Here is a 23,843-nt window from a genome sequence, read left to right as displayed (position 1 = left end):
CGGTGGGATATGGGGTAATGAAGGGTTAATGCCACCTTGCTATTGTAAGGTGACATTAAGCCAAATTAATAATGGAGAGGCGTCAATTATGACACCTATCCATTATTAATCCAATACTAGTAAAGGGTTAAAAAAATACACAAACACATTATTAAAAATTATTTTAATGAAATAAAAACAAAGGTTGTTTTAATATTTTATTGAACGCCCAATCCAATCACTGAAGACCCTCGTTCTGTAACAAAAAAAACATAATAAACCAACAATATCCTTACCTTCCGCAGATCTGTAAAGTCCAACGATGTAAATCCATCTGAAGGGGTTAAAATATTTTGTAGGCACAAGCTTTGCTAATGCAACGTTGCTCATGTCTGCAAAACCCCGGAAAATGTAGGTAAAGTAGGTCATTGACCTATATTTACCTGCATTTGCGGTGAGGCGCCCTCTGCTGGCTGTTCCTAGATCGTGGGAACTTTCCTAGAAAGCTCCCTGGCTCGACTTCATATGAGGACAACCAGCAGAGGGCGCCTCTTATGATCTCGTCTTATAGATGATCTGCTCAGAAATCAGGAAAAAAATCAGCAGTGTGTGCCTATGACAGCCTCGTGATGACGCGGTCCCTGGAAGGTGACTGGTTTTTATTTCTGCTAATTTACTATTAGCACTTTTTCTAGAAAACCTTAGTATGTAGAATTAGGCTATGTGCACACGTCAGGTTATTTTCCTGACAAAATCCGGAGTTTTCTGGCAGAAATTTGCGTTTTATTCCGCGCGGATTTTTCGCGGTTTTTGCGCGTTTTTTGTGTGGTTTTTGCGCGGATTTTTTGCGTTTTTTTTTTTTCCCTGAATGTCCTTTTATCAGGAAATCCGCAAAAAATCCGCAAAAAGAATGAGCATGTTCATTTTTTTTGCGGATTGCGTTTTTTTTGCGCAAAAAAACGCATCCATCTGCACAAAAATTCCGGAATGCATTCTAAATGATAGGATGCATATTTTTAGCGTTTTTGATGCGGAATTATAGCGTTTTTATGGCGAAATTCCGCAAAAAAAACGCTAAAAATCCGGACGTGTTCACATACCCTTACTGTAATAATCTTAGGCTAGGTTCACACTAGCGTTGCGCCGCCCTGCGTCGGCGACGCAACGCGCGACGCACGTAAAAACGACGCGTGCGTCTTTTGACGAAAATCGGACGCACAGAAAATGCTACAATGTAGCGTTTTCTTGCGTCCGACGCTAGCGTCGGAAACGACGCACGTGGCGAAAAACGCCACCAAAACGACGCACGCGTCCCCTATGTTAAACATAGGGGCGCGTCGCCGCTGCGTCGCCGGCGCGTCGCCGGCGCAACAGCGACGCACATTGGCGGAACGCCAATTTCCTGTACTCAGGCCGATTATTCATCACTTACGGGTTTCCTTGTTTTCGTCCTATGGTATTCATTTGTGCACATCTTCGAATTGGTGCGTCGTCTTATGAATTTTACGCAAATGAACAAGGATCTTTTTTTTTTTTTTTTTTTAGCACCAAAATGTTGCATGTAACTGTTAGCATTTGTACAAAAAAATCTAAAAAAATAAAAAATAACCCCACTAGATGTTAATGTAAACACAAAATTAAGTTACTTTTTTAAAAGTTGCAATTATTGAATTAGCCACAATCAGTAGCACCTACAAATGGTAAACTGAAAAAAATAAATAAAAAGGAACAAGTCGAAAATAAGAATTCAGAATAGGTCCTAACTTAACCCCTTTACAACCACACATAATGACAGTCATTGAGGGGTCTTATTCCTCTTGTCTCTCCTTTTTTTTTTTTGTAATATGGTGCCGAGGAATGAGTCTCAACAGGGCGAAAATGCCACTGGATCTGTCTTGATTGGTTTTTACTACAGATTCGGGCTCCTTAGACCCTTAGATTCTGCTTTCAATCATGACCGTGGTATCTAGATGATTTAAAGAGAGAGTGGGCCCCTGCGTTAACCCTATCCACACCACGTGATCAGGCAATCTCTGACTGAGCCAATTAATGAAAAAAAAATTGGGGCTAAAACATTTAGTGGAAAAAATATTTTTTTTTTTCATTCCTATTTGCCTTAATTCCTTTGTAACACCTGAAGGGTTAATAAGTTTCCTGACTGACAACAGATTATAATAAATTGAGGGGCGCATTTTTTTAAATAAAAATGGTATAAATTCTGGGGTTTTCCAATATATAATGCACTTAGTCACTTCAAAACTGAATACGTTTGGAAAAAAAAAATTTGGAAATGTCCGAGAAAGAAAATGAAAAATTGTTACAAAATTTTAAGCCTTCTAGCATCCTAACAAAATAAAAAATAAAAGTAAGTTTGAAACATGATGCTGCTGTAAAGTAGACATATGGGAAATGGTATTTATTATCAGTTGTGTATGGTAGAAGTATCTGGTTTCAGGATTTAATTATTCAATATTTAAAAATTGCTATTTTCATGAAAAATGCAAAACATATTGACCTAAATAGATCGCCAACATAAAATACAATGTGTCCCAAAAAAACTCTCCGAATCACTGTACTGTAGGAGCATTCAAGAGTTATTACCACATAATGTGACACGTAAGATTTTAAAAAATGCAGCTTTGTTACTAAGGCCTCTTTCACACTTCAGTTGTTTGGCGTCAGTCTAACACCGCCATTTTCCTCAAATAACGGATCCGTCATTTTTTTTTGACGGATCCGCTTTTTTCCCATAGACTTGCATTAGCGACGGATTGTGATGGATGGTCGTTCCTTCCATCCGCCATGCGACGGATCCGTCGAAATTTGGCGGACGTCATCTAGACATAGACGGACATTATAACGTTTTTTGTCAATGCCGAAATGGCGGATCGCGACAGAACCGTCGCGTCCGCCATTCCATAGAATGGCCGCCTATGGGCGACGGATCCGCTGCGACCGTCATTTTGGCGGATCCGTCGCCCCAATCCGCTTTTTCAATTGCGCATGCTCCAAAAAGTAGATACTTTTCCCAGACAACCCCCAAGTAACGGATCCGTCAAAAAACCGGATCCGTTAGAACCGTTTTCTCAACAATTGTGACGGATCCGTCGATCCATCACTATGTCGGAAGTGACTGACGCCAAACAACTGAAGTGTGAAAGAAGCCTAAGGGGTTAAAGGAAAAATTTTTGTGCAAAACAAAAAGAGCAGGAAAACAGGGTAGATAAAAAAGGCAAAAAAGCAATAAAGAATCAGCCTCAGTCTTCCATTCCTAAATGCTACTTATTAAGTAATAAGCATAGCCCACAGTGATGAGGGTTGGGGAGTGGAGAAAAGTGGGGAACAGGGTAAGAAAAGGGTGTTGGTCCTCTTCAGCTGTCTACGGACATGTTCTTCCTTCACTAAAACATGAGATTCCTGGAAAAACAGTCCATAAAGCGCGCCAAGCGTCCAGTGTATTACAGCAAGGAATCCAGTACCAAGTGGTCTTATGGGCTCCTTCTGGATAAAGAGCTGACATTTTTGTTTTTCGGGCACCCAACACACCATGTACAGAGAGGCACTGCCGAACAAGACGATAAGCTGTTTCTTCTGAGAAAAGATAATTTGCAAAGTACTGAGTAGGATTTTCTCCCACTCCCCAAATACAGAAGAAATTTGGATGGCTCTCATACCAGTGTGTCATGGCTCTGTTCTTCGGTTGACCTGCCTTTGGGACAATGTGATTAGCGCCCCAGAATAACATTGGCCCAGTGCTATGAACTTTCCGGACAGAAGAAATAAGGATCCTCCATAAGTCAGAGTGAAGAGGCATTAGTAAGTCATTCTTATCCCGGGACGGGAGGTGAAAGGGTTAGGACATGGCATCAGGAATATACAAAGAGTAGACGTTCCAGCTCCTAAAGCGATTCCTTTACTCTTCCAAAATTAAAACCTAGCAGACAGCAGAATCCTCATAACATGTGGATGGACACACCAGGCACTGTCGGCCGAGGGACGCGTTTTGATCCTAATATGGATCTTTGCCACATCTCCATATTAGGATCGAAACACGTCGCTTGGCCGATTCACGTCAGATCCTGACGGAGTCCCGTGCACTTGGTGCAGTCGGTGTGCTGGATAGGGCATTCAGCCCAAAATCTCTTTTCTTATATACATGGCATTAGTGCCTGAAAAATGCCCAAGGTGTATATTTACAGTCTGTACTTCATGAAGTCCAGCCCTTTTACTCTCGTGCCACCCTCACTAGGAGATCTGACATGTTGCTAGTGCAGACATTGTGCCAAGGCTTGTAGTCTGCTCAGCATTCCTCCTGAGTCTGTGTGCATGAAGTGGTTTGGGCATCGGAGTTCTGTTGGCTCCACCTTTATAATCCAGCTGTTGGTATGAAGTAGCCGTGTGTCAGACGGGTGCTAGGCTGCCCACTTCCTCCGAGCTCTGGTGGGATTCTCTTTCAGGGCTTTGTCTGGATATGGACTGATTCATACATGAAATCCTCGGTGTGTCCGAGAGATAAAACCCAGCTAATAACTTGCAGGCGCTGTTAGGTGAGCGCTGTCTGTCCTTTCCTGCTGGGTACTTGGCAGGGTCATTGTTTTTGACTATGGCTGCAGGGATGATAAACTGTAAAGCTTTGACTTTTACAGAACATCCATGTCAGTGGACATGAACCAACTGTCTACAGAAGTCCCCCACCCCCTTGTGTAAGAATGCTAATTCTACACTCGCATATATATTATATGTATGTAGTGTGTATATTGTATACATACATAATGAGTGTTATACAGAATATTTCTTTATATACATTTATATATTTGTATTTTCTACTTAAATACTGCATCCTCAGAAATGTATTTAATGTATGCTGTTTATATTGTGCAGGCTGCTCACAGATCCACTTTAAGCCATATACGTGGCCACTATGATTAATGGCGTGACTGATCGTCTGAACTGTCTTTCTGATTGGTTATATGACTACAAATAAACTGAAAAAATGCACTTTTATGATATGTTGGTTGGTATTCACTTTTGTGGTATTTGGATGGATCAGAAAACAAAAAACCTTGGATTAATGATAGGCACAAATATAATGCACTCTGCTCATTTTATAGGCCTGTTTATATATCCCTGGTTTGTTTTCCTTGTTGGATTACAGATTTTAAAATGACCATCATGTATATCGGTTAATGATTCAACTCAATGAGAGTCTAAAAGCTGTGTTCACACTGTGCTTCCAGTGTATGTTCTCAAAGCATAGTGTTATCCCAAATTGCCAAATGGGTATCTGTGGAGACACAGAGGGTTAGAAATGGTGGCGTCCAAAACCTGCTGTGTATGCTTCACCTATGGTCTGCTGGGTCTGTCTATATTCCTCCCTGGTTGTGGAGCCCTGGACAGTGTCTGCGAACACCAGTCACCTGCAACCCCCTCATATCCACCAGGCTGAGTAGTTTCCCACTCTGCCACCAAATGTGGAGACACGAGGAAGGGGGAGGGTTCATTGGGTGGTCTCGTCTGCTGGCTCAGGACCGCATGGACCAGGGCTCATCCCACTGAATGCCCACACTCCTATTGCCATGGGAATAATACTACTCACATCTTATAAAATATGTGTCCCTCGTGATGGAGCCATGTTGTCCTTGCAGCTATCCTGTAGAGTGCTCCTGGCTGTGGTTTTGTAAAGAGTCTCTGGTCCTCTTGTTACAGAGGCATATTCCCCTTATATAGTTCACAACTGTTGTCCTTCAAGCCATCATCCGGAGGTCAAGAGAAAGGTGTGATGAGATTGAGTCGCATTGTTTGAGTATTTAATCAATCTGCATAGTTCCTCCTTCTCGATTTTGAAGGTCAACAAGCCACACAACCCACAATGGTCAATCAACATATTTAGCAAACATCCATTGTTCAATGACCCTGCATCCCTGCTTTGCAAAGATTGCAGACAATAAGTGGCAACAAACGTCAACTCGTAAGTCAATGTTAAAGGTTCATATGAACAATAATCTGTGTTTCTTGACCAACCAAATAAACACATGCATTCAATGTCAAGATAAAGATACCAGTCTATGCCTCCTGGATTGCTGAAAATAGCTTTCTGGATAACTAAGATTAAATACAGTGTTGTCACAGTATCTTTTTGGCATATATTTAATACATATTTTTAGAAAACTAGATTTTTGCTATTTAGTGGTCAACATCCTGTGAGTTTGCACCCTGAAGATCACATCACAGCTTAGATCAGTCTGATATCCAAGAACATTTTGCATAGATTTTTCTGGCATTTGTTGACTCAAATGGATTCTACATAAAAGGAAATTGCAGTAGTTTGTGTCTATGGGTATGCGATTGTATGGACAATTCTCCCTATTTTTTACATTCAATATGCTTCAATATAATGGCCAGATATTACAGGCTGCTGATGGGTTGTTTTGTCCTGGGGCGCATTGACGGTCCTGAGTCTGCCCAGTTAGAACACCATGGTATGGTACCTATATAGTATGATCACCTGAACCTAAGTATAGAATATAATGTATAAAGTGATAGTTATTGACTATAAAATCCACATACTGTAAAAAAGGGGGTAATATATTACAATAAAGTGCCAAATAAATATAGCAGAGTGGATATTATAGATCAATAATATCTAATGAATGCACATATATTCAATATAATTTGACATAATCATATAAAAATAAAGTGTCATAGTGCAGAAAAGTGCAGATAAAGATTGCCCTGTTGTGCTTGTAGAGTCACTACAATATGTGCATATATTACCAGTAAAAGTGCCTGGTCTTAAGGTACCTTCACACTGAACAACATTATAACGATCCGTGACGTTGCAGCGTCCTGGATAGCGATATCGTTGTGTTTGACACGCAGCAGCAATCTGGATCCTGCTGTGACATCGTTGGTCGGAGCTAGAAGGCCAGAACTTTATTTCGTCGCTGGATCACCCGCTGACATTGCTGGATCGGCGTGTGTGTAATATATTACCCCTTTTTTTACAGTATGTGGATTTTATAGTCAATAACTATCACTTTATACATTATATTCTATACTTAGGTTCAGGTGATCATACTTTATAGGTACCATATATGAGCTATACTGTATACATCTTATTGTTCACATAACTATTATCTATCATGTTTGATGTCTATATAATTTAATTTATTTAATTATCCTAGTTGTGTGACACTATGTATAATAAGGCATCTTGATAACCCCGTGACACCCCGCATTTTATTTATTTTTTCATCTGTCTTGTTCTTTCCCCTATATTATGCATTTTGTCATGTTTTTATGATACAATAAAATTATTTGTTCTAATACATATGTTGTAGTTGTGCATCATATCTGTAGGTATTATGATGTGCATAATTATCTGAACTAATAAAAAACATGTAAACCTTTATCTCAAGAGCCAAATGCTGGAAGAAAAAAAAAATCAAAATGGCAGAATCAGAAAATTTAGTTTACGCCACCTCTGAGGGGAAAAAATGGAATACAGGGATCAGAAAGTCATGGACTCCAAAATGGTATCAATAAAAAGTGCAGCACAACCTGCAAAAAATGGGCCGCATGCACGATTATCACGTTTAGGAATTATTAGGAATTATAAGTGTGTTAGCTTCGAGTAGTAGAACCCCAAAAAATCATAAAAATGTGGTTATCCCTATAGCCATACTGACTACGTACAGCAAAGTTATCTATTTATTTGTACTAAAAATTGAATGGCTTAAAATTAACCCAAAAAACAGCGGAATTGGTGCATGATTTTTAAATGCAACTGATGGTTGGATCCCAAATCGCCCCAAAAATCAATTTAAAGAGATAAATAACAGGCAGCTAATGAGACTCATTAGTGTATAGCCCTCACGTGCCTGTAAGCACTGCCGATAGTCTTCATTAGAGGGCTGCGTTTTTTGTTTGTGTGTACAGTATATGAGTTGGTGACTTTAGGTTAGCACCTGTTCACACTTAGTTTGTTTGGATGTGATGGTCAGTTTTTTGAAATTTGCACTCATTAGCCTTCTGACTGAGCACTCTGCCTTTTAGCCACAGGCGTTTTTAATCACAGCAGGACCACTACCCCCCCACAGAGAGAGAGAGATTTTAGTCTAAAGGTACCGTCACACTAGACGATATCGCTAGCGATCCGTGACGTTGCAGCGTCCTCGCTAGCGATATCGTCCAGTGTGACAGGCAGCAGCGATCAGGCCCCTGCTGTGCTGTCGCTGGTCGGGGAAGAAAGTCCAGAACTTTATTTCGTCGCTGGACTCCCCGCAGACATCGCTGAATCGGTGTGTGTGACACCGATTCAGCGATGTCTTCACTGGTAACCAGGGTAAACATCGGGTAACTAAGCGCAGGGCCGCGCTTAGTAACCCGATGTTTACCCTGGTTACCATCGTAAAAAAACAAACAGTACATACTTACATTCAGCTGTCTGTCCCTTGCCGTCTATTTCCTGCACTGACTGCTGGCCGCAAAGTGAAAGTGAAAGCACAGCACAGCGGTGAGTCACACAGCGGTGACTCACCGCTGTGGCTGTGCTCTGCTTTCACTTTGCGGCCAGCAGTCAGTGCAGCAAACAGACGGCAAGGGACAGACAGCTGAATGTAAGTATGTACTGTTTGTTTTTTTACGATGGTAACCAGGGTAAACATCGGGTTACTAAGCGCGGCCCTGCGCTTAGTTACCCGATGTTTACCCTGGTTACCGGGGACCTCGGGATCGTTGGTCGCTGGAGAGCGGTCTGTGTGACAGCTCTCCAGCGACCAAACAGCGACGCTGCAGCGATCCGGATCGTTGTCGGTATCGCTGCAGCGTCGCTAAGTGTGACGGTACCTTAAGAAAGGATTCATGTTAATGAAGATGAAGACGTTATTCTAAGAGAGGACTGGCATTATGTTAGGTCCTGGAAACAAGAAATGCCTTAACGTGGCTTCCAGGTACACGAGTTGGCCAATTTATGCGCTAAACTTTCTCAGTGCTGCCTTTTTTGTTTGAGTGTATATGAGTTGGTGACTAGGTAATCACCTGTTCACACTTAGTTTGTCTGGATGTGATGGTCAGTTTTTTTAAATTTGTTTGATAGTCAGACAGAGACAGAAGATGATGGCCTGGAGTATCTTTTTCAGGGACCTGAATGAGTGCATCAGTGAGCTCCTGGACCTTCTGTGGTACTACTTGGTGGTGTCGGATAATGTCTTAGAAGATCTTAATTGGGATTCAGGTTTAGGGCATGTGAGGGTCAGTCAATATCATAAATGCCTTCATCATCCAGGAACTGCCTACACACTCTGATCTCATGTCATTGAATGCAGGGCCCACTACATCAGTGCAGGTTCTGACAATGGCTCTGAGGATTTCATACTGGTACCTAGCAGCAGTCAGGGTGTTTGGATTTCATGGAGGTATGTGGGATCTTCCAAGGATGTTCCTTCTCAGACCATCACCGACCCACTGCCAAACTCGTCATGTTGGATGATGTTTCAGGAAGCATAACGTTCACCTCCAGACTTTCATGTGTAGTTTGCCTTGATGAAGAAGTCAAATTACTTTGAAACGCGTTGACAAATAAACCGCATTGAATAGTCTCCTCGATCTTCTACTATTCATCAGCAGCGAAGTCAACCCACATTTTTCCTTCTCCATTTTATATCTATCAAATGTGCTCAGTGTAAACCTACTCTTATCTGTGCAGAGAACGAGGCACCAAAGATTGACCTGCCAGTTCTGCTGTTCTTTGGCATATGCCAGTTGTACTTCATGGTGCTGTGTTCTGACCAGAGGTCCTACTGCAAGACGTCAGACCTCCATGCCATCATCATGGAGTCTTGTCTTTTTGAACATTTGGTCAGAAACATGCACTCCTGTAGCACATTGAAGTTCAAGTTCATTTTGTTGGGCTTTGGCAGTGCTCCTCTTTTTTTTTTGTGTGTGTGTGCAAAGATACAGAAACCATTCTGGTTGATGCCTGTCTACAGCTCTGACCAGCTTTCCTTATGTAACGACCTCTGTTTTGGAAACTTCTCTAGAAATTCTGTGGTGAGATGCAGTAAACCTTGTGCACATATGGATGGCTCATCCTGAAGAAGCTGGGCTACCGGTGCCACTTGAATATCATTATATATCTCGTCATTCTACTATAAGTGACAAGGACGCTAGTAGGGCGCAAAACTATAGAAGGATCGTAAGGAAAGAAAGGATAAGGAGAGGGTAATTGTCTGTGGCCACCATCTTGTTGGAAGTTGCCTCGCTGTTGTTTCTCTACTGCACTTGTTGCCACCTCCAGGGAATCTCACAATGGCTACTGTAATACTGCAATTTGCCAGTGTTCCCTTAGTGTTATGCGAGTGTATTTTCGTTATATACAATTGCAAACAAAATGATTAATTTGAGCTACATTCAGATATCCATGTTACACGTCCTACTGATGTCCATTTTTTTTTTTGCAGCCAGCACGCCGACCCATGGAGTTTCATTGATTCATACACACAAGTTTTAACAACAAATCTGTTTCTCCGGTCAATGACACTCAGAGCATCTCTTAACCTCATCCATTTTGCCGCTCAGACTCTGCCATTCAGCTCTATGGGGATCTTTGTCAAACAATGATACATTGAATATATACTTTGTACTTCAGATTTGCATCTGATTTTATTCCTTTCTAATTGATACATTATTAATGTACTAGATGGCAGCCCGATTCTAAAGAATCGGGAGTCTAGAATCCATATATACTTTATTTATTCAAATGTAAGAATAATACAATTAATAAATAATAGTAAGAAAAAACAAAAATAATAGGCAGTATATGGAGAAAACACCAAACAAAAGTTCAAAATTGGTGTGAAAATGTCACTGAACCACTTCACAACTAAATATATATAGTTTTGGTAAATGGTATTATCATTTTTTTGACGAAATTCGGCAGGAGCTTGAAGAGCAACGTCACTGGGCCCGCCTCCACGCAGTAGAAACTTGCTGTGAGGTAAAAATTCAAAAATCACACCAAAATGGCGGGCGGAGTGTGTCACAGTACGGCACGTTTCTGATTGGTCGCTCGCAGCAGGCGGCAACCAATCAGACACTGGACACTGTTGACGTCCCTTATCTCCGGACATTAGCTCCGGACATTAGCTCCGGACATTAGCTCCGGACATTAGCTCCGGACATTAGCTCCGGACAGGAAGTTGGCACAAATTGCAGGAAGTAGTATTCTAGGCAATTATATATTAGATATAAAAAGTTGTCTGCCTGCTCCATAGAAAAAAGCAAAAAATCAGAAGGAACTTTGATGAAACATATTCCTCATCATGGAGGCAGACGGTTTGTGTTTCGGGGCGGCCTGGGGGCAGGTCTTTCCTTGGTTTCTATGGATTAGAGCAGGAAGACAGGACTCTGCCTACAGAGTACACTGATTACACAACAATCACAAGACGGATTTATTCATCCCACGTATCATTTTACTCAGTTTAACGCTGCCAACCTGACACTGTCTGTAGTTTACTTAGAAAAATCCTGCTGACAGGTTCACTTTAAGTGGACATTATATTTCACAAACAAGGAAAATGGTGCAAAAATGTAGCAAAGGGTTTGGAATGTTTGAAGAGATAGTTTAAGTTAAAGGCAATCTGTCACCAGGGTTTTGCTGTCCATCTGAGAACAGTTTGATGCAGGGGCAGAGACCCTGACTCTAGAGAGATCCCTTTTTTTATTACTGGGCGCTGCAGTTTTGAATATAAACTTTCTGCTGCAGATCTACCAGTGCTGCTCAGCTCTGAATGCTGAGCTCTGTCTGTATAACCCCACCCACATATCTGATAGGTAGCTTTCTGTGTACACTGTGCATAGGCAGAAATCAGCCATTCATTGGTCGCATGTGGTTACACAGCAGGTTTACCAATCCTCTAGTGATCTGTTGATATAACAGTAACTTTATAAAATCTACACTAAGCAGCCCAGTAAGTGACACATCATAGGAATCGGGGTCTCTGCCCCTAAATCATGCTCCTCTCAGATGGGGCAGCCAAAACTTGCTGACAGATTCCCTTAAAACACACACACACACACACACACACACACACACACACACACACACACACACACACACACACCCTTGTATCAGTATTTGATCAGTAGTTTACATCAGTATTTGGAAGCCGAAAGCAGGTGAGGAACAATCAGAGGTAAAGTATAAAGACGTGCCCCAATTTTGCATTTATGACCGACTCCTGGTCTTGGCTTACATATACTGCTTGTGTGACCACAGGCATACTCTTTGATACTATGGCTGCCTGCAGGCCGCTGTTTCTGGAGCTCCTCAGTGCCCCCTGTTGGATGCACAGTGCAATGCGGTACCTGTGCGCCCAGTCGGTGTCGTTCTTTTTTCCTTCCATTGTCTGTTGTGTCATTTCCTTCGCTGGATTGTGACTGAGCGCAGCGAGTACCTTTAGCAGACCCGCTGGCAGGGGGACATGTTTATCCCTTTTCCTGGAGATTATCTGTGCAGGCGCTCTCTGACAGTTACAATAACAAGGGCTGTGCGTTGTGTTTCCCAGAGAAAGGGCCCTCTCTGCTGAAAGATGTATAGCACTAATTAGAAATACATAGCATCCGGCCACATGGCAGCTTTCTCCTCCGCGCCCGCTTCCTGCTTTCAGACAACTTTGACGACAGTTGGTTTATGTTTTCCATGAGTGTAATGTTCTCTGAGAAACAGGAGAATGTGTCTGAGATCAGTGGGAAGACCTGGTGATTTAGGACTTTCCTCTGCCCAGGTGACTTATTACCTGCAGACAGAAGTTCACCAAGCTGTGCCATGGTTTCCCCCTGTTAAGATTGAGGTTGCCCATCTGTTGGTGCCAGTCTTACATTGTGCCACAAAGCTAATTGGGGTACCAGGTTTATGCAGCATCTTCCTGTATGTCTTATTATATCCTCAGTATGTACTGTACCTCCAAAATAATGCTGTATACACATGTGGTTTACTGTTACATGGTGATCCCGCTGTTATTAATCAGTCTGCATGAGGGGACTCCCAGCCAGTAGATCAATGTTATCTTGTGGAGTTCTGCATTATGCAGTATTGTCAGAGTACAGGCTACCTCGCAGAATGCAGCAATACGTTTTGTCTGCCTGCTTTGTATGAGAACGGTCATGTTCTCCACATGCCTCACTCTATGTCCTATTGTTGTCTAAGAAATAGCTACGTCCTCCTGCACACAGTTCTGCGCTGTGCACAAAGTCTGACTTAGGAGTATTACCTTAGGGGATTGTTATTTACACACTCATTTCCAAATGAAAACTGCTACATTTAAAACCTAAAGTGAATGATTTGTCAGGACTAGTGATGAGTGAACGTGTACGGATAAGGTGCTATCAGAGTATGTCCATGTGCTAAAGTAACCATGTGTCTTCGGTGTGCTCGAAAATTATGTACAACCATTTGATAGCCGCAACACATGCAGGGATTGCCTAACAGGCCTAACATTGCCTAACAAACAAGCCTAACATTGCCTAACAAACAGGCCTAACATTGCCAAACAAACAAGCCTAACATTGCCTAACAAACAAGCCTAACATTGCCAAACAAACAGGCCTAACATTGCCAAACAAACAGGCCTAACATTGCCTAACAAACAAGCCTAACATTGCCAAACAAACAGGCCTAACATTGCCTAACAAACAAGCCTAACATTGCCTAACAAACAAGCCTAACATTGCCTAACAAACAAGCCTAACATTGCCAAACAAACAGGCCTAACATTGCCAAACAAACAGGCCTAACAGGCCTAACATTGCCTAACAAACAGGCCTAACATTGCCTAACAAACAGGCCTAACATTGCCTAACAAACAGGCCTAACATTGCCTAACAAACAGGCCTAACATTGCCTAACAAACAGGCCTAACATTGCCTAACAAACAGGCCTAACATTGCCTAACAGGCCTAATATTGCCAAAGTTACTCGGTTACCACCCGAGCATGCCCAGATAACACCTTATCCCAGCACATTTGCTCCTCACTAGTCATGACTAGAGTTGAGCGAATTTGTTCAGATTTGGTCGCCGAATCTGAATTTGCCATATTGGTACCCTATCCATGCCGAATGTATGTTTGATGATCGGTTCAGAACATATTTGTTCATTTCTACTCCCATTGACGTTCGACTGTGTTCGATGAATATTGCAAAACCATATCCGATGCTGATCGTATTCGGAACAGAATCCAAACAAATTCGCTCAACTCTAGTCAGGACCTCTATTTTCAATTTGCCGAAATCCGCTACCGTTATCCATGCTGATGGTACATTTGTAATGGCCTTGGCCAGTTGCGTTGTAGTGGTCATGCTGCCTACAGTGCATCTCCCCACACTGACACACAGTTCATCTATCCCTTCTTTTTATCTGACAGGTGGACATGTAGAAGGCTGCCGTTCTGCCGTCCAGGAGCAGGCGACTTCCTTGGGCCTGGCTATGTTCTCTTTGCTCGTAAATAGATGCATCCAGTTATTGGAAATCCTACTAACCAAGCAATACTGCTCCGATGAAAAAGGTGAGTGCATCCTTACAATATTGTAATGTTCACGAAGACATTTGGTGCAGTATTAAATGGGTTTATTCTTTCATTCAGCAGAGGATGAAATGGAAGTGAAAGTTTCTTCTTTTCCATCTGATCTGAAGGAGCTTCTGCCAAGTGTAAAGGTGTGGTCAGACTGGATGCTGGGCCACCCCGAAACATGGAATCCACCACCCAATCCACTGACGAGCAGCCAAGAGTAAGTCCTGTGCTTTGTGTTCTTATGCCAGTAGGGCCTATCCTGGCTTAGTTTTTTCTCTCCTCTTTTCCAACCATGTTTTTATTTCTCATTATTCCTAAGGCTATGGGTGGTGAAAGTGCACAATTATCACAAGAATTCTCTCTCAAGTTTTTTTTTCCCGAAGCATAGCAGTTGTATACAAGTTGAGATAATGAATTGATTTTTCTATAACTCACAGGTGACTCCATGTTGTTGTGGATTTTTTATCCTTGTAATTATTGGAAGTTTTCTTTAGAAGAAATACCTGTGGTATATAAGTCCATTAACAATTTGATAGGAACATATGAATGTCAATTGGAAATAGTGATGCCATATAGGATGTAACCCTTTGGGAAGATGAGGATATGAGGACATTTTGCTAGTTTAGCTTTGGCCACTCTGTTTAAAGGGTTATTCCCCCTAAAACAGGTTATCCATAGCCTAGGGCAGTGGTCCCCAACCTTTATGACCTTGAGAGCCACATTCAGCTTAGAGAGAGGGTCGCAAGCCACATTCAGCACTGAAAGAGGGTCGTGAGCCACATCCAGATCCCACCCCCTTCAAAAGTAGTGTCAACCAAAGCCCCCATTACAGATATAATGATAACCAAAGCTTTTCCACAGAAATCACTCTAGAGCATTACACTGAGATCCAGGGGTTCCCACAATACCCCCATTCAGTATTCTCCCAACACACTGTCACATCCAGCTTTGAGAACCTCCTCTAACAGGTAGTACAAACCTCCAGCGTACCATACCTAAAACATCTCTAAACCCCTAAGACCAGTAAATGTGCATCCATATCTGCAATTCTGTGCGGGGCTACTTACAAAATTCACCATTTTGAGATGCAGTCTTCATACCGGTTTGCTAGACCTTGACCTAATGCATCAAGCCTGCAGACAGTCACGAGCCACAATTCATGGGGCCGCGAGCCACAATTCATGGGGCCGCGAGCCACATGTAGCTCCCGAGCTACAGGTTGGGGAGCCCTGGCCTAGGGGATAAGTTGCTTCTTGCTGGGGAATTAACCGCTGGGACAGCAGCAATCCCGGGATCGAATCTCTAGAATGCAGAAACGGTGCTCTGTTACTGGAGTGGGGCAGAAGTGAGCATGCTCAGTTTGTGCCTCATACATTGTTAATGGGCATTGCTGGAAATATCCAAACTTTCTTCCCATTAACCATGAAGTGAGCCGGGGGTGGAGATGTACCCCATATGCATTTGGTTCTGCTTCATAAGCACTCGTGGGGTAGGGAGGGCCTGTCGTATTGCATATATCTCATTCACTGTTGTGATCATGTTTTTTTTTTTGTTTTCGAGAAGATTCTTCTCCTTCAACTTGTTGTGGGAGAAGAGAAGCCCCTCCACTATCGATCCTTCTTAATATAGTTCATTTAATTATTTGGTATTCTTGATGTGTGGTCTTTTAAGGGATTCAAACTCGCAGCCTGTAGCATGGCAGAGAACGACTGGCTTCAGGCTGCACTGCTAAGTGGGGGAGGATTTTCTGCACCTAAATATCTAAATAGTATTCTTGTTATTATTGTACTGGTTAAGTACAGATTCATCTCTATATACCCGTATGTCACTTGTATAGCGCCATTAATTCCACACCTCTGTACAGACATTATCATTGCTGTCCCCATTGAAGCTCACAATGTAAATTCCCCATCAGTAGGCGTGGAAATGGCAGAACCCGGAGGAAACCCACGCAAACACGGGGAGAACATACAAACTCCTTTTAGATATGGTCTTGGGTGGGATTTAAACACAGCACCCCAATGCTGAGAGGCTGCAGGCCTAGTCACTGAGCCACAGTGCTGCCCACAATAAGTCAGATATTTTTTTTGTCCTGTAAAATAAAAAAATAATAATAATGAAAAACATTTACAATAATCACACTTTAAAAAAACAAAACAATAAGATAAACATATTTGGAATCCCTTTGATTGTAGCAAACCATACAACAAGGTGAACAGATGATTTACAGTGATGGGTAAATGGTGGTATTTTCATGCCAAGACCGTGCATGGCAAAAATTGTGATGTGATTGTGTTGCATGCGAATTTTCATGTATGCTGTAGTGCTTGTTTGTATGATAGATATAGATATAGATATATATAGATATAGATAGAGATATATATATATATATATATATATATATATATATATATATATATATATATATATATATATATATATATACCGTATGTGTATATATGCATGTGTAATGTGTTAGTGCATGTTCAATGTATTAACGGGCATGTTTTTTATATGTAATGTAAATTTGCTCCTTTTTTATTCAATCAAAACTAAGAAATCCGTAATAGGAAAAAAGACTCCCAGGAGATTAGTCTCCACTCACACTCCTATGTGTGGCTGTAAGGCCACATTCACACGGTCAGTATTTGGTCAGTATTTTACCTCAGTATTTGTAAGCCAAAACCAGGAGTGGAACAATGAGAGGAAAAGTATAATAGAAACATATGCACCACTTCTGTTTTTATCACCCACTCCTGGTTTTAGCTTACAGATGCTGAGGTAAAATACTGAACGTGTGAACACAGCCTAAGGGTATGTGCACACGCTGCGGATTTTGCTGCGGATTTTGCTGCGGATCCGCAGCAGTTTCCCATGAGTTTACAGTACAGTGTAAACCTATGAGAAAGGAAATCCGCAGTGCACATGCTGTGGAAAAAAAACGCGCGGAAACTCAGCGTTCTATTTTCCGCAGCATGTCAATTCTTTGTGCGGAATCCGCAGCGTTTTTACACCTGCTCCAATAGAAAACTGCAGGTGTAAAACCGCAGCGGAATCCGCAATAGGAAACGCGATAAATCCGAAGGAAAAACCGCAGCGGTTTTGCACTGCGGATTTATCAAATCCGCTGCTGAAATATCCGCAGAGGAGCTTTCTGCGTGTGCACCCTAATACTACTGGACTACTGGCTGCAGCAGAAAACTCCTTGCTGTACTGTCTGTAGCTGGTTAACAAGATCTTTAAAGGGGTTGTCCTCCACTAGGATAACCCCATCTTGACTTCTTGAATTAATGTTTGGCCTCGATAAACATTGCGGTGCTGTGGAATGACACGTGGTGCGCCAGCGTCACTGTTCCCGCCTTCGTACAGATTGGACAGGAAGAGGACATCCAGGCTGCAGCTGATCTCAAACTTCCTCTTCATGTTCAGTCATTACGAAGGCGGGAACAGCGACGCCAGCGCACCACGTGTCATTCCACCGCACCAGAGCCCCGGAACCGCGAGTGCAGACACTGTAGGAACAGTGCCAGCACGGGAGGTGAGTATAGGGTTTTTTTTTTTAAATTTTTTATCGAGGCCAAACATTTAGTTCAAGAAGAGGTTGTCTTAGTAGTGAAAGGACAGGCTTAAAGGGGTTCAAACAAATAGGGCAGCACACTGCAGCGCCAAAACATGCAAACTTGAAAACACGAAATTTTTTTAAACTGCATTACTGCACTAGAAATATGAAAAATGAGAGCTTTTAGCGCATAAAAATGGCCAATTTTATGTGTACCTCGTAGCCACGTTACGGCATCTCTCTTATACGAGGTCCTACTCTAAACCTACCTCTCTGAGAATAAACGTCTCCATCTGAATGGGTACATGTGAAACCTCTCCTTGGACTCAAATTCTCTCTCACTGTGGAGGGGTATTGGACCTACTATAATTAAAACACCTGAAGCTAGGAGGCAGGGAGTGCACGATCAGAAGGCTAGAGAATACATTTCAAAAAACCTGATCTGCACATCCAAACATAGACACAGTGTGAACAGGTGCTGAACCCAGAGTCGCCATCTCGTATATAATCAAACAAATAGGGCAGCACACTGCAGCGCCAAAACATGCAAACTTGAAAACACGAAATTTTTTTAAACTGCATTACTGCACTAGAAATATGAAAAATGAGAGCTTTTAGCGCATAAAAATGGCCAATTTTATGTGTACCTCGTAGCCACGTTACGGCATCTCTCTTATACGAGGTCCTACTCTAAACCTACCTCTCTGAGAATAAACGTCTCCATCTGAATGGGTACATGTGAAACCTCTCCTTGGACTCAAATTCTCTCTCACTGTGGAGGGGTATTGGACCTACTATAATTAAAACACCTGAAGCTAGGAGGCAGGGAGTGCACGATCAGAAGGCTAGAGAATACATTTCAAAAAACCTGATCTGCACATCCAAACATAGACACAGTGTGAACAGGTGCTGAACCCAGAGTCGCCAACTCGTATATAATCAAACAAATAGGGCAGCACACTGCAGCGCCAAAACATGCAAACTTGAAAACACGAAATTTTTTTAAACTGCATTACTGCACTAGAAATATGAAAAATGAGAGCTTTTAGCGCATAAAAATGGCCAATTTTATGTGTACCTCGTAGCCACGTTACGGCATCTCTCTTATACGAGGTCCTACTCTAAACCTACCTCTCTGAGAATAAACGTCTCCATCTGAATGGGTACATGTGAAACCTCTCCTTGGACTCAAATTCTCTCTCACTGTGGAGGGGTATTGGACCTACTATAATTAAAACACCTGAAGCTAGGAGGCAGGGAGTGCACGATCAGAAGGCTAGAGAATACATTTCAAAAAACCTGATCTGCACATCCAAACATAGACACAGTGTGAACAGGTGCTGAACCCAGAGTCGCCAACTCGTATATAATCAAACAAATAGGGCAGCACACTGCAGCGCCAAAACATGCAAACTTGAAAACACGAAATTTTTTTAAACTGCATTACTGCACTAGAAATATGAAAAATGAGAGCTTTTAGCGCATAAAAATGGCCAATTTTATGTGTACCTCGTAGCCACGTTACGGCATCTCTCTTATACGAGGTCCTACTCTAAACCTACCTCTCTGAGAATAAACGTCTCCATCTGAATGGGTACATGTGAAACCTCTCCTTGGACTCAAATTCTCTCTCACTGTGGAGGGGTATTGGACCTACTATAATTAAAACACCTGAAGCTAGGAGGCAGGGAGTGCACGATCAGAAGGCTAGAGAATACATTTCAAAAAACCTGATCTGCACATCTCTCTAGCCTTCTGATCGTGCACTCCCTGCCTCCTAGCTTCAGGTGTTTTAATTATAGTAGGTCCAATACCCCTCCACAGTGAGAGAGAATTTGAGTCCAAGGAGAGGTTTCACATGTACCCATTCAGATGGAGACGTTTATTCTCAGAGAGGTAGGTTTAGAGTAGGACCTCGTATAAGAGAGATGCCGTAACGTGGCTACGAGGTACACATAAAATTGGCCATTTTTATGCGCTAAAAGCTCTCATTTTTCATATTTCTAGTGCAGTAATGCAGTTTAAAAAAATTTCGTGTTTTCAAGTTTGCATGTTTTGGCGCTGCAGTGTGCTGCCCTATTTGTTTGATTATATACGAGTTGGCGACTCTGGGTTCAGCACCTGTTCACACTGTGTCTATGTTTGGATGTGCAGATCAGGTTTTTTGAAATGTAGGCTTAAAGGGGTTGTCCACTAAGTCCAGGGCCGGCTCCAGGTTTTCATGGGCCCTGGGCGAAAGAGTCCCGGTTGGCCCCTTTAACACATACCAGAATTCATGATGTACGGATTCGGCAGAGAAATATAGGTATAGTACAATGCCAAAGATTTCACGTACTACTTACATTACATGAGTGATATCTATTGTGCATTCTATATTAGCTCAGAAACCAGACAGTATAGTCATCTATACAGAATAATGTGCCCCATATATTGCTCCATACAGAATAATGAGCCCTATGTATTGCCCCATACAGTATAATGGCCCCATATAGTGCTCCATACAGTATAATTGGCACCACATAGTCTTCTATACAGAATAATAAGCCACATATATAGCTCCAAACAGAATAATGAGCCTCATATAATGCTCCATACAGTACAATGGGCACCACAGAGAACTCCATACAGAATGAGCCGCATATATTGTTCCATATGGAATTGACCCCATATAATGCTCCATACAGTATAGTGAGCCACATATAATTCTCCATACAGTATATGATGGGCCCCATGTATTGCTCCATATATAATGTGCCTCATATAATGCCTCATACAGTATATGATCGGCCCCATACAGTATATGGAGTCCCATATATTGCTCCATACAGAATGGACCCCATATGATGCTCCATACAGAATGTGCCCCATATACAGTGGGGCAAAAAAGTATTTAGTCAGTCAGCAATAGTGCAAGTTCCACCACTTAAAAAGATGAGAGGCGTCTGTAATTTACATCATAGGTAGACCTCAACTATGGGAGACAAACTGAGAAAAAAAAATCCAGAAAATCACATTGTCTGTTTTTTTAACATTTTATTTGCATATTATGGTGGAAACTAAGTATTTGGTCAGAAACAAACAATCAAGATTTCTGGCTCTCACAGACCTGTAACTTCTTCGTTAAGAGTCTCCTCTTTCCTCCACTCATTACCTGTAGTAATGGCACCTGTTTAAACTTGTTATCAGTATAAAAAGACACCTGTGCACACCCTCAAACAGTCTGACTCCAAACTCCACTATGGTGAAGACCAAAGAGCTGTCAAAGGACACCAGAAACAAAATTGTAGCCCTGCACCAGGCTAGGAAGACTGAATCTGCAATAGCCAACCAGCTTGGAGTGAAGAAATCAACAGTGGGAACAATAATTAGAAAATGGAAGACATACAAGACCACTGATAATCTCCCTCGATCTGGGGCTCCACGCAAAATCCCACCCCGTGGGGTCAGAATGATCACAAGAACGGTGAGCAAAAATCCCAGAACCACGCGGGTGGACCTAGTGAATGAACTGCAGAGAGCTGGAACCAATGTAACAAGGCCTACCATAAGTAACACACTACGCCACCATGGACTCAGATCCTGCAGTGCCAGACGTGTCCCACTGCTTAAGCCAGAACATGTCCGGGCCCGTCTGAAGTTTGCTAGAGAGCATTTGGATGATCCAGAGGAGTTTTGGGAGAATGTCCTATGGTCTGATGAAACTAAACTGGAACTGTTTGGTAGAAACACAACTTGTCGTGTTTGGAGGAAAAAGAATACTGAGTTGCATCCATCAAACACCATACCTACTGTAAAGCATGGTGGTGGAAACATCATGCTTTGGGGCTGTTTCTCTGTAAAGGGGCCAGGACGACTGATCCGGGTACATGAAAGAATGAATGGGGCCATGTATCGTGAGATTTTGAGTGCAAACCTCCTTCCATCAGCAAGGGCATTGAAGATGAAACGTGGCTGGGTCTTTCAACATGACAATGATCCAAAGCACACCGCCAGGGCAACGAAGGAGTGGCTTCGTAAGAAGCATTTCAAGGTCCTGGAGTGGCCTAGCCAGTCTCCAGATCTCAACCCTATAGAAAACCTTTGGAGGGAATTGAAAGTCCGTGTTGCCAAGCGAAAAGCCAAAAACATCACTGCTCTAGAGGAGATCTGCATGGAGGAATGGGCCAACATACCAACAACAGTGTGTGGCAACCTTGTGAAGACTTACAGAAAACGTTTGACCTCTGTCATTGCCAACAAAGGATATATTACAAAGTATTGAGATGAAATTTTGTTTCTGACCAAATACTTATTTTCCACCATAATATGCAAATAAAATGTTAAAAAAACAGACAATGTGATTTTCTGGATTTTTTTTTCTCAGTTTGTCTCCCATAGTTGATGTCTACCTATGATGTAAATTACAGACGCCTCTCATCTTTTTAAGTGGTGGAACTTGCACTATTGCTGACTGACTAAATAATTTTTTGCCCCACTGTAATACTCCTTACAGAATGGGTCCCATATAAGCTCCAAAAATAAATGGCCCCATAAGATGCTCCATGTATAATGGGCCCCATATTTAATTGGCCATATAAAATGCTCCATATATAATTAGTCCCATAAGATGCTTCATATATTATTGGCCCCATGTACTGCTCCATATGTAATTGGCCCCATATACTGCTCCATATTAAATTGGCCCCATATAATGCTCCCTATAGAATTGGCTTCATAAGATACTCCATATAGAATTAGCCCTATATAATGCTCCATATATGGGCCCCTTCTGATGGTCCCCATATACTGCTCCAAATATTACAAAAAAAAAAAAAAAAAAAAGAAATACTCACCTCTCGTTGCTTGTCGCTGCTCTGCTCTGGACTCCTCACCGTCGGCGTTTTCCTGCTCTCTGTGCTGTGACTGCTCAGGCAGACGGTGCGCACTGGTGACGTCATCGCGCCCTCTGACCTGGACGTCAGTCAGAGGATGGAAGATGCTGCAGCGCTGGAACCGGGAGAGGTAAGTATCGCATGTGCCGGGGCCCGGAGCAGGCGGGGGGTCCATTAGTGGGGGCCGGCACTATAGCGCGCCATTGTCCCCGACGGCAAGTGGGCCCCCTGCCAGTGTGCCGGGTGCTGATGCTGGCCCTGACTAAGTCCTTCATTCCTTAGCTGAAAATGCAACAGATCAGCAGGAGATGAATCTATTATTTGTAGAATATTCTTTCTACAACCTGAAGCCAAAATCCTGTACACTGACAGTGAAGTCCTCGTCATTTCATGCTTTCGAGCTCCTTTGAAAGCTGTAGCCACTCTGTTACCCATGAGCCCTATATACAGTGCATGGCACCCTTGTAAACGAGCAGTTTCTGACTTGTGGTTTGTCCTTTGAAATGTCAGCGCTCGCCCTACGTTGGGTTCACACTAAAATAGAATGTGCTAATTTAGGGATGAATTCTGTGTGCAGCTATGCTGTCCAGCTTCCATGGAGGACAATGAGAACCAAACACCAGCACTGCCACTGTTACTAGGTGTGTTGTTTCTCAGTGCAGTGGAATGTTTGTTGCTAAAATTGGTGTGTGCTTGTGTGAATTTGGCTTTATTCTGTTTATGGTTGTTTGTGACCACACCAATGGGCTGAGTACAGAATTCACATTGTGATGAGGAACAAATAAGATTTCGCTTAACATGTAGTTTTGCTCTATTAACACAGAAAAAAAAATATTAAACCTAGTGGGGTGAACATGGTCTTAAAG

General features: G+C 42.3%; 1 protein-coding gene across 2 annotated transcripts in view; it reads left to right on the top strand.

The window, feature by feature from the left end:
- The window catches only part of SMG6 (SMG6 nonsense mediated mRNA decay factor), a 349,120-nt gene that overhangs the window by 96,637 nt on the left and 228,640 nt on the right, over positions 1–23,843 (top strand). The window contains exons 11-12 of one of the 2 annotated variants that reach the window (XM_069761370.1): positions 14,401–14,541; positions 14,620–14,764. In XM_069761370.1, coding sequence (XP_069617471.1) covers positions 14,401–14,541; positions 14,620–14,764 — 286 coding nt within the window. The remainder of the gene's footprint in view (positions 1–14,400; positions 14,542–14,619; positions 14,765–23,843) is intronic. The other variant, XM_069761371.1, reaches the window with a different exon arrangement.

Source organism: Ranitomeya imitator, chromosome 3 (assembly GCF_032444005.1).
Source record: "Ranitomeya imitator isolate aRanImi1 chromosome 3, aRanImi1.pri, whole genome shotgun sequence".
NCBI lineage: Eukaryota > Metazoa > Chordata > Amphibia > Anura > Dendrobatidae > Ranitomeya > Ranitomeya imitator.
Note: the sequence above shows the minus strand (reverse complement) of the source record. Positions and strands in the feature narration are given on the sequence as shown.